Source organism: Scyliorhinus torazame, chromosome 15 (assembly GCF_047496885.1).
Source record: "Scyliorhinus torazame isolate Kashiwa2021f chromosome 15, sScyTor2.1, whole genome shotgun sequence".
Classification (NCBI taxonomy): Eukaryota; Metazoa; Chordata; class Chondrichthyes; order Carcharhiniformes; family Scyliorhinidae; genus Scyliorhinus; species Scyliorhinus torazame.
Genome location: NC_092721.1, coordinates 82,198,388 through 82,210,736, shown reverse-complemented (window position 1 = coordinate 82,210,736; position 12,349 = coordinate 82,198,388). Strand labels below are relative to the sequence as shown.

At 46.1% G+C, this 12,349-nt stretch overlaps 1 protein-coding gene across 1 annotated transcript in view; it reads right to left on the bottom strand.

The window, feature by feature from the left end:
* The window catches only part of LOC140391311 (uncharacterized), a 108,265-nt gene that overhangs the window by 81,218 nt on the left and 14,698 nt on the right, over window positions 1-12,349 (bottom strand). The window contains exons 5-6 of the mRNA XM_072475904.1: window positions 8,724-8,885; window positions 2,609-2,750 (exon numbers count right to left, since the gene is read on the bottom strand). Coding sequence (XP_072332005.1) covers window positions 2,609-2,750; window positions 8,724-8,885 — 304 coding nt within the window. The remainder of the gene's footprint in view (window positions 1-2,608; window positions 2,751-8,723; window positions 8,886-12,349) is intronic.

Here is a 12,349-nt window from a genome sequence, read left to right as displayed (position 1 = left end):
CCCCCCCAGCCTGTCCCCCCTCCTCAGCCCATGACTCTGGTGTCTTGGCTAGCCTGGTCCCTTTCAATGTTGATGTTGTCATGTCCCCTCACCAATGGTGCATCAGTCACCTCTTTCTATTTATGTCAAGCGGGCTGAGAGATGCGGCTGGGGTCCCTCGTGCAGCCCTGAGAAGAACCACTGGCCTAAGAGGTCAGTGTGGCTGTAACCTTCAGGGTCACAGGCAATTGGTGACCTCCCAGCCTAATTGGTGCCAACTCCTGCATCATCTGGCACAGGTTGTCCACTGTCTCCCGGGACAGACACAGTTGTTTTTGGCACTGATTCTCTGTTAAACCGAGGTATGTTGTTCTCAGCTACACTCGTGCCTGGTAGTGTCTCCTCCGAGCAACCTTAATGTGTGGTTCTATCCCTGGTAACTCATCAGGCCCTGCCATCCCATCCTCTGCAGTGTGCTGGTCCTGTTGATGTGCAGCTGCACATTGATGTCCTGTCTCCTGGTCCACTGCAATCAGAAGCACAGCCAGCTTCACTGTCTCCATCAACCCCACACTCCAAGAACTGAAACGGAGGAGACAGATCTGTGAGCAATGGGGAGTTCTGTCAATGCCCTGACCCATCGCCATATCACTCTTGGGGCATCCACCCGTGCACATACCCTTATGTGAGTGCCTTTCCAATGTGCTTCATTCCCTTACTCTCTCACACAATGGCTATGTCCCCACATGAGCCTCTCCTAACTTGTGGCAGATGGGTATCTACCTTGGATAACCTTAGTGACCCACAGAATCCCCCCCAAGGTTGAGGACTGAGAGCGCTTTCATACATTGACTTGATCTGTGTGCCGTCTTCCTGGGGATGGTGAAACGCAGCCAAAACACCTCTCTTTTCAGGGTTGTTTGCTGAACTCTGTTGCCATTGCCCCTTGTATTGGGGTTAAACCTATGTCACCTCTCTCTTATTAAGAAGTGAGTGCAAGCCTTAGAGTTCAATGCTCGGGCGCTCAGCTCCCAAAGGGTTAACTAGTGGGCACCAACTATTTTGATCGAACCGATTAGACTAAATTAAACAAATTGAGGGACAAACTAAAAAGTGCAACCCATTAAAGAGATACTGCCCTGAACAAAAACAAAGAGAAAGTGAAACTTAAAACATCAAGCTGAAATGTGAATAAAAGGGTGAACAAAACACCCCATTCCTTGCTGTACCCACCAGGCACGGAAGGCCTCGATGATGCTCGTGGAACCCTCTCCTGGGACAGCTGGCTGTGATTATTGGGCACAAATCAGTGGCAGAATCATCTATTACAATGCTGACTTAACAGGCATAATTGACTTGTTAAGAAAGGGTCAGGAATGTTATTAGGGAAGGAGCACCATTCTGTGGCAGGAGAGACTGCTCTGATTTACATCAAGCCTCCAAATTACACTCAATGTGATCATTGACTTTGACCTGTATTCCCCCAGCTTCAGTGGTAGTCTTCCATCTTGTACACCCAGTACCCACGATAACATTTCTGTTGGCCTGGTGTCCTGAACCATAGGCAATAGCATCCACACTGTTATTGCCCTACAGCTGTCCCTTGCAGCCTGAGGGTGGATGATAAATGTGACAGGCCTCGGTTTCCCCTCTGTGTCAGGGTCCTATTGCCCTCATGGAGCTAATCAATACCCCATGTCATAGTCCCCACATTGCCCATCCAACACCACCGAACCCCATCATGGGACCTCGCAGTCGTCCTCTGTACTGACACTTTGGACTTTAACGCTCCCACTCACTTCCAGCTGCCATCCCAGAAAGACAATCCCACTGAGGAAACATTACTTAAACCCCTGAAAGGATGATGCTCGATGTGCAAAGTCGACACTAAAGCAGTAACCATCCCCATCCCCACCAACGCCAGGCTCATTAAACATCAAGAGCACCACAAGAACAGAAGCCTGCAAAGGCCTGCAAACAGAAAGCCCTCCGCCAACACCATCCCAAACAGCTAGGAGTCAACCCCCACCCCCCCGCATCATCCCCAAAAATGACTTAGCTGGTTCCCCCATTTCCTCTCCAGTGCCCACTCTCCATTGGACTCCCTGGTGGGTAGTGGCGACCTCATATCCCCTTCAGAGGTGAGGTCACCAGGGTCATGTTTTCATAGATTTAAAAAAAAATTTAGAGTACCCTGTTAATTTTTTCCAATTAAGGGGCAATTTAGCATGGCCAATCCACCTATCTTGCACATCTTTGGGTTGTGGGGTTGAAACCCACGCAAGCACGGGAAGAATGTGCAAACTCCACACGGACAGTGACCAAGAGCCGGGATCAAACCTGGGACCTCGGCGCCGTGAGCAATAGGGCTACCCCACTGTGCCACCGTGCTGCCCCGATGTCCTCATAGATCTGTTTGAAAATTCAATGATGGGGGAAGTGACGGTGGGATAGCTTGCCAATGATATTATGCTTTATTAAAATAAGATTCATGACCTTCTTGGGCGGATACTAGATCTTGCTGATGAGAATGACTTTGGACCTGCGTGGTTGTTTATGCTGACGGCTAACGCAGGCTCAAAATTCTATTCTATAAAACTAGAAGGAGATTTAAGAAGCGTATTTTTACCCATTCTTGAACAAAAGAATATCGTTATTTGTTGTAACGCTAGCATCCGCGAACAAGTTTGGGTCACAGGGTGATGGTTGCTGAGTTGGATTCGGGCCTGCTGCTGGTGTTGGATTCGGACCTGGGGTCCCAACTGGAGCTCCTGAATTTAAAGAAAATTATTATAAATAACACAGAAATAAGGAGAAATTATTCTGGTGAAATATAATAATTTGGTACACAAAAGGAAAGGCATGCTGACATTTTAAAAGCATTTTCATCCTTATGAGTATCAACGTACCAGATTCTTCCACCACCATCCAAGAATATGTCTGGTATCATTGACAGGACAAATGGACTAGAGGCGGTGACATAATTGTTCAGAGTGGAAAGGGAGTAGTACTGGGAGTCCTCAACATTGGCTATGGACCCCATGGAGGCTCATGGCGAAAAATCATAAGAAACGACAGTAGGAAACAAGCCATTTGGTCATTGAACCTGCTCCACCACTCAATAAGATCTGGGGCGAAATTCTCCTACCCGCCCGCCACATTTCTGCGCCGACCGGCCGGCGGGAGTCTCCGTAACACCGGCCGGTCAATGGGGTTTCCCATTGTGGGGCACCCCCACGCCGTCGGGAAACCCCCGGGCGCCGGCAGAACGGAGACTCCCGCCATCGGAGAATGATGCCCCTGATGTGGCCTCAGTTCCTCAGACTTTTCTGTCTCTCTCCCAAAATCCTCAACTCTTTTTCTGATCAAACTCAGCCTTGAATACATTCAATGAACTAGACTTCACTGCTCTCTGTGAATTCCAAAGGCTACTGACCCCATGAGAAAACAAATATGGTAAGGTGCCATTTAATGACCTGGAAGCCAGAGGTAGGTGTAACAAAGGATTTATTTAACACGACATAAAGTCTTCCCATGGCAGTAACTATTTACACTTCACAGTCCCCATCGGGCCAAGCAACATCTCGGTCCCTGCTTGGGCCGGCCTTTGTGCTCGATCTTACGAGCCTCAGCTGGGCGGCCTCTGCCCACTACTGGGGAAGCTCATATTGCACGAGCCCCACAGGGAGACCAATTACGGTTTCCACGTGGGCTTTGTGGTGGTTATTACATGCCACATCAAGGGTTATTGTGGAAAATAAAAGTTCATGGTGTAAGGGGAAACATTTCAGCATGGATTGAAGATTGGTGAGCTATCGGGTTGGCATAAATGTGTATTTGTCTAGTTGGCATGATGTGACGAGTGGTGTGCCACAGAGATCAGTGCTGGAATCTCACCTTTTTACAAATATATTTAAATTACTTGGATGAAGGGATGGAAGGTATGGTTGTTAAATTTGCTGACGACACAAAGATAGGTGGGGAAGTAAATTGTGAAAAGGATGTAAGGAGGCGACAAAGGGACATAGTTAGTAGGTTAAACGAGTGAGAAACGATTTGGCAAATGGGGTGCAAAGTAGCCAAATGTGAAATTCTCCATTTAGACAGGAAGAATAAAAATATTATTATCTGAATACTGAGAGATTACAGATCTCTGAGGTTCAAAGGAATCTAGGTGTCCTCGTGCATGGATGACAAAAGGCTAGTTATACAGGTATAGCAAGTAATTAGGCTCCTGCCAGCCTGAAAGTGCCACCTGGGCACCCTGACAGTGATCTGATGGGACGAAATGACTGACAGGAATCCCAGAATCATAGAATCACAGAATTTGCAGTGCAGAAGGAGGCCATTCGGCCCATCAAGCCTACACCAGCCCCTGAAAGAGTACCCTACCTAAGCCCACATCTCCACCCTATCCCCGTAACCCAGCAACCCCACCTAACATTTGGACGCTACGGGGCAATTTATCATGGCCAATCCAACTAACCTGCACATCTTTGGACTGTGGGAGGAAACCGGAGAAACCCCCAGACACGGGGAGAATGTGAAGACTCCACACAGATAGTGACCCAAGCCGGGAATAGAACCTGGGTCCCTGGTGCTAACCACTGTGCTACTGTGCCATCCCTCTTGTGGGATCTAACGGCAGCGTTCCATCCCGATTCTGGTGGGACGGGGGTCGGGGAAATTACGTCCCTTATTTTTAAACTGTGCCTCTGTTTATAGATTCCCCATGAGAGAAAACATCTCCCCAGCCTGTATGCCTCTCAGGCATTCTCAGAATCTTATGCGTCAATAATATTATCTCTGACTCATGCCACTCTCTTCCTGTTCCAGCCTCCCCGAACAGGTGGCGGAATGTGGCGACTAGGGGCTTTTCACAGTAACTTCATTTGAAGTCTACTTGTGACAATAAGCGACTTTCATTTCATTTTCACAATGGATTTTGGCCAGAGACATTGCAACAGGTTGTTAGCTGAAACTGATTCACCAATGGGCAACATCACATGACCAAAGCTCCTTTGGCCTTTGGAAAGTTTTATTGTTACATTCCTGCACTCTCGGGACAATCTGCTGTTAACATTCAACCTGTCAACACCAAAGCAGGACTCCAGGCTGATATAAAGACCCATCTCAAGTCGAAGCAATGTCAAGACTAATCCCTAGGATGGCAGGATTGCCCTTTGAGGAAATATTGAGAAGTCTGTGTCTGTATTCTCTAGAATGAGAGGTACTCCCGTTGAAGTGCACAAAATACTTACAGGGTTCAACAGTAAGTTCTGGAAGGATTTTTTCCCCGGTTTCTAGGTCTAGAACTATGGGACATAGTCACAGGATAAGAGGTAGATCATTTAGGATTGGGATGAGGAGGAATCTCTTCAGTCAGAGGGTGGTGAATCTTTGGATATCTCCTGGGAGGTCTATGGAGGCTCAGTCAGTAATACATTCATGCTAAAGGTTTATAGATTTTGAGATACTAATGACATCAAGAGATACAGGGATAGCGCGGGAAAATGGCTTTGAGGTAAAAGGTGTAATCTACATCCCAGAGTACTTAAGGAAGTAGCCCTAGAAACAATGGATGCATTGGTGGTCATCTTTCAAGATTCTATAGACTCTGGAACAATTTCTACAGATTGGAAGGTAAATAATGTTTAAAAAGGGAGGTAGGGAGAAAACAGGGAATTATAGACCAGTGGCCTGATGTCGGTAGTGGGGAAAATTATCAAAGATTCTGTAGCAGAGCATTTGGAAAACAGTGGCAGGATTGTGAAGAGTCAGAATGGATTTACGAAAAGGAAATCATGCTTGACAAATCTACTGGAATTCTTCGGAAAAGTCCCATATAAGAGATTAAGGTGTAAAATTAAAAGCACATGGGATTAGGGGTAATGTATTGAGATGAATAAAAAACTGGTTGGCCGGCAGGAAACAAAACGTAGGAATAAATGGATCTTTTTCCAAATGGCAGGCAGTGACTAGTGGGGTAACGTAGGGATCGGTGCTGGGATTCCAGTTATTCACAATATATATTAATGATTTAGATGAGGGAATGAAATGTAATATTCCCAAATTTGCAGTTGTCAAAGCTAGGTGGGAGGGTGAGTTGTGAGGAAGATGCAGGGATCCTTCAGTGTGACTTGGAAAGTTGAGTGAGTAGGCAGTTGCAGTATAATTTGGATAAATGGGGGGTTATCCACTTCGGTAGCAAAAACGGGATGACAGTTTATTACCTGAATAGTTTGGGCCCCGTATCTAAGGAAGGGTGTGCTGGCCTTGGAAAGGGTCCAGAGGAGGTTCACAAGAATGATCCCTGGAATGAAGAACTTGTCGTATGAGGAACGATTGAGGACTCTGGGTCTGTACTCGTTGGAGTTTAGAAGGTTGAGGGAGTATCTTATTGAAACTTACAGGGTACTGCAAGGCCTGGATAGAGTGGACGTGGAGAGGATGTTTCCACTTGTAGAAGAAACTAGAACCAGAGGACACCATCTCAGACTAAAGGGGCGACCTTTAAAACAGAGATGAGGAGGAATTTCTTCAGCCAAAGGGTGTGAATCTGTGGAACCCTTTGCCGCAGAAGGCTGTGGAGGCCAAATCACTGAGTGTCTTTAAGACAGAGATAGATAGGTTCTTGATTAATAAGGGGGTCAGGGGTTATGGGGAGAAGGCAGGCGAATGGGGATGAGAAAATATCAGCCATGATTGAATGGCGGAGCAGACCCGATGGGCCGAGTGGCCTAATTCTGCTCCTCTGTCTTATGGTCTTATGGTCATATATTAGGAGAGGTGAATGTGCAACAAGACCTGGGTGTCCTTGTACACCAGTTGCTGAAGGCAAGCATGAAGGTGCAGCAGGTGATAAAGAAGGCAAATGATATGTTGGCCTTCACAGTGAGAGAATTTGAAACAGGAGCAGGGATGTCTTGCTGCAATTGTACAGGGCCTCGGTAACGCAACACCTGAAATATTGCGTGCAGTTTTGGTCTCCTTATCTGAGGAAGGATGTTCTTGCTATAGAGGCAGTGCAGAGAAGGTTTACCAGACTGATTGCTGGAATGACAGTCTGACGTATGAGGAGAGATTAAGTCGGTTAGGATTGTATTGGCTAGACTTCAGAAGAATAAGGGGGACCTCATAGAAACCTATAAAATTCTAACAGGTCTAGGTGCAAGAAGGATGTTCCCAATGGTGGGGGTGTTGAAAACCAGGGGTCACAGCCTGAGAATATGCGGTAGATCATTTCGGACAGAGATGATGAGAAGCTTCTTCACCCAGAGAGTAGCCGGTGTATGGAGTTCACTACCACACAAAGCAGTTGAGGCCAAAACATTGTTGGCTGGATTCTTCACTTCAGCAGCTAAGTGCCGGCAGAAACGGAATTCATGGACGTTTTATGACGGCAAAATTGGAGCCAATTCCGCGACTGGTGAGGGGCTAGCAGTGGCGCCGGGTGAAATTCCTGGCACCCGCGCCAAAAACAGACGGAGAATGGCCGGATCCCTGGCCGCACATGCACATGGCGACGACCTAGAATGGTCGCGCCGTACAACATGGCTCCGGCCGTGCGCGGACCCAGCTCCGCCAAATATGGCCCAGAGGCCACCTGGACATGCCCTGGCCCTCCCATCAGTCCCCAGCCCTCGCGGAAGCCCCCCCTCCCGGCCAGTGGCACGGCTCCTGGCTGAGTGTTGCGACGCTGGACACAGTCCGCAGCCGCCACGCAGGGTTCCCGACCGTTTAGACCACCATCAACCGCGCGGTCAGGAACTCGGCCCATTAGGGGCAGAGCATCGTGGAGGGCCCTCCGATGACGCGCCAACACCGTTTCAATGGCCTGCGGTGCGCGACACGATGACACATTTTCTGACGGGGCGGAGACTCGAAAACCGGCGTCAAACCGGCGCCATCCCCAATTTGGGCATCGGAAGGGCTTCTCCACCTGATCGCCGATTATGGTATCGGTGTCTCGGGCAGGAGAGAATTCCACCCTGTATGTTTTCAAGAAGCTGTTCGATATAGCATTTGGGACGAAGGGGATCAAAGAATACGGAGGGAAGGCAGGATCAGTTGATTTGGTTGATCAACCATGATGATAATGAATGATTGAGCAGGCTCAAATGCTGAATGGCCGCCTTCTGCTCCTATTTTCTATGTTTCTATCAACCATGATGTAGTTAAATGATGGAGCAGGCTTGAAGGGCCGAATGGTATTTTCCTGTTATTATGTTCCTTTATAAGGAGAACGTTTTGGAGGATAAGGACAGGGGGTTAAAAAACTAAGCTACCAATGGTGAGTCAAAGGAAGAGGAGGTGCAACAGTTTTGGATGTACTCGCTGAACCACCTTGGTTCCCAGTTTGCAATGCCTCAATTTTTAAAATGTAAACCTTGTTTCAGAATTCCCCAGTGATCTTGTCAGTCCCTAGCTTTCTAATCTTCTTTCAGATATGTGCACTCCCCATTCTGCTTCTTCCATTTTTGTGGTTTTAAGCACTTTACAATTAGCTTCCATGCCTTCAACTAAGGTGCAAAAATCTGGAATTTGATCTCTAAATTGCTTTTTCTACCTCTCTTTCCTCTTTTCAGATAGTAATTTAAACCTATCTCTGCTCAACATTTTGTTCATCTACCAATATATCTTCTTAATTGATTAGGTTTTTTCTCGACAGTGCTCCTGATTCCATTAAAGGCACAATATAATTGTAATTAAAAGGCATTAGATACAAGTCATTCTTATTGTACCGTATAAAGACTGAATTCCATTCACATCATCTGCTGGAAGCTTAAACCCATTGATTTCCTGAAATCTATAGAAGCGATACATCACAGCATTTTGATCGCTCGAGTGACCAAGCCCCAGAGAGTGTCCAATTTCATGAACTGCAACGCTGAACAGGTTGAATTCTAGAAAAGCAATGTTAAAAAATTGTGTTCAAAATTGCTTCAGGGATAGGTCAGTAAGCAAACGTTTTAATTACATACCTGCACAAAATCTTAGTTCTTTTGTCTATCTTGTATGTTGCTTTTGAAATTGATTCTAAAATTACTGATCAACAAATGTACAGTGACGCTGTCCGAGAGATTACCTTGTGTCTATATGTTTCAAGTGGGTCACCGATTGATATTTATTTTGAAGTGATCCAGGTTCATATGGACCAGAAAATGACCAACATCTACAAGATGCACATGAATAAAAGCAAGTGTATTACCTCTACTTCAATAGAACATGTCATGCTGGAAATTCAATCACTACACAATAAGGTGAATTTTCAGATCCTGAACTTCTGACACAGAGTCCAGAAAATTTAATTCATCACACAATTACTTAACTTTCCATTTATTGTAAGTAGATGGGTATTGGCAATGCACTGATTTTTGAAATGATTGCACGTCATGTATTGGAAGTAATGTATGTCTGATTTGCAGCAGACAGAATCCATGTCCTCCCATTCCCTGGACTGAGACAAGGATAAGATAAGCAACATAAAATGAAGCACTTCCTCAATTTGTGAGTTTCCCATTTTGGCCACAAGTCACAGGTGTAATTCAGTTTGAGACTCTCTCTCTCCCCAGTCAGGTGAATAAGATACTCTCCTCCCCCCCCCACCCCCAACTCCCATCACCCCAACCAGCCCGGTCATCTGTTCGAGTTATACCTGCCTGCAGTCCATGTGGTGTAGGAACACCCGCAGTGCTGTTGGGGAGGGAGTTCCAGGATATTGACCCAACAACGGTGAAAGAATGGCAATATATTTCCAAGTGAGAATGGTGAGTGACTTGGAGAGAAATCTCCAGGTGGTGATATTTCCATGTGTCCGCTGCCCTTGTCCTTCTTGATGGTAACATTTGTTGCTTTGGAAAGCGATGCTTTAGGAGCATTGGTGAGTTCCAACATGCGTCTTGTAGATGTTGAAAGTGAAAGTTGCCATAGTCACTGAAGACCATTGGCTGCTCTCCCCTTTTGAGAGCTGATTGGCGGTGATGTAACCTGAGGGTCATCACACCTCAGGCACGGGCGAGGTTCAGAAGGTGGGGCCTTGATGAATAACCTCAACCGGTATGGGAATTGAACCCACACTGTTGACATCGCTCCGCATCATGAACAGCTGCTACTGCGTTGATGGTAGAAGGAGCAAATGTTTGTGTTAAAGGGGTGCCAATACAATGGGATGCTTTATATTGGGTGTTGGTGAGCTTCTTGAGTGTTTTTAGAGTCACACTAATCCCCAGGCAAGTGGAGATTATTCCATTACACTCCTGACTTGTGCCTTGTAGATGATGGACAGGCTTTGGGGAATCAGGAGGTGAGTTACTGATCGCAGGATTCCTAGCCTTTGACCTGTTCTTGTAGCCACAGTATTTATATGGCTGGTCAAGTTCAGTTTCTGGTCAATGGTAATCTCTTGGATGTTGATATTGGGGGATTCAGCGATGGTAATACCATTGAATGTCAAGAGGGTGATAGTTAGATTCTCTTTTGGTGGAGATGGTCATTGCCCGGCACTTGTGTGGCACAAATGGTATATACTATTTGTCAGCGCAAGCCTGGATATTATCCAGGCCTTGCTGAATTTGGACATAGACTGCTTCAGTGTCTGGGGAATGGTGAACAGTGCTGAGCATTGTGCAGTCATCTTTTGGCCACTTTTGGCCTTATAATTGAAGGAAAGCCATTGATGAAACAGTTGGAGATGATTGGGCCCAGAACACAAGAACTCCTTTCCTCCCACTTTTTCTGCTCTTCGATCACGGATTATTTCTTTGGAGGAATAACAAGAGTGGGAAGAAGGGAATCTGTGATTGGAGGGGCAGTTCTTACCAGATTCTGTCTCTCCTGTGTAAAGAGGCATCTTTTATTGTTTGTCCCATGATTGAATTTTTGTGAGCTTCTGCAGGTGTATTTGCCCATTGCCCCTGTGTATTTCGAACCCCGCCTATAACCTTGTTATATTTCTGGCCTCGGTCTTACAAGTTAGACCAAAGAGAAAGATATAAATCTAAACAATTGTATCTAGCCAGAGACATGAATAACAATGTCTACTGGGCCACATGGATTGCTTAGCAGGCAGAAAATTGAGAGTACGAATAAACACGTTATTCTTGCATGTGGGGTACAGCAAGGATCAATACTTGAGCCCCAGGTGTTCACAATGATTTGGATGTGGGAACCAAATTAATCTTTCCAAGTTGGTGGATGATAAAAAGCTAGGTGGAAGTGTGTAGCGAAAACAGAAAATACTGGACAATCTCAGCATCTGTGGAGAGAGTAGGGAGTGAACGTTCCAAGTCTGGGTGACTTTGTCAAAGCTGGAAAAAAATGGAAATAGGATCAGATTTATACTGTTGTGGGGGGCATGGAGAAGTGGGGCTGGATAGAAGGCCAATGCTATGTGAACATTGATAATGATGTCCTGGACAGAAAGACAAAGGTAATGTAAATGGTGGGGATAATGACTAAAAAGGGTGTTGAAAGTCCGGAAAGGTGTAACGTACATAATTGGAAGATATTTGTGCTGGGCTTCACTAGAACATTGCAGCAGGCCAAGGACAGACATATGGACGTAACAGCAAGACCGTGAGTTGAAATGAGGAGTAACAGGACGGTCTAAGCCTGCTTCTGGACAAACTGAAAGTGTTCTGCAAACTCACCCAGTCTGCATTTAGTCCTCCAATGTAGAGTAGACAGCATTGGGAGCAGCAAATGCAATAGACCAGGTTGAAGGAGGTGCACGTGAAATGCTGCCTCACTTGAAAAGAGTGTTTCGGCCCTTGGATGGTGAGCAGGGAGGAGGTAAAGGTAAAGTTGTTACATCTTCTGCAATTGCATGGGAAGGTGCTGTCGGATGAGGGTGAGGTGTTGGAGGTGATGGAGAAGTGGACCAGGGTATTCCAGAGGGAGAGAGGGGAAGGGGTGGGAGCAGACGTGCAGGAGATAGGTCAGACATGGTTGAAAAATTCTGAAGGAGATAATTATCTCCAGTTGGAGAGGAAAGGTTAGATCACGGAATTCAGTATAGTTTTGGCTTGCCTAACAAAAGTGATTGAATTTTTCGAGGAGGTGATTGGGTGTATAGATGAGGGTAGTGGAGTTGATGTAGTTTAAATGCATTTCAGCAAAGTTTTTGACAATGTCCTCCATGGGAGATTGATAAAAAGGTAAAAGCACATGGGATCCAGTGTAACTTGTGTGAAGTGTAACTTGTTGGTAGAAGGCTGTTTGTGTGACTGGACGCCAGTGTCCAGTTCTAGGTCTCTTAGTGTTCATGGTACACATAAACAATATAGATGAGAATGTGGGGAGGATGATAAGTAAGTTTGCGGAGATTGGCAGGGTGGTTAATAGTGGGGCAGAAGGTCTTAGGTTGCAG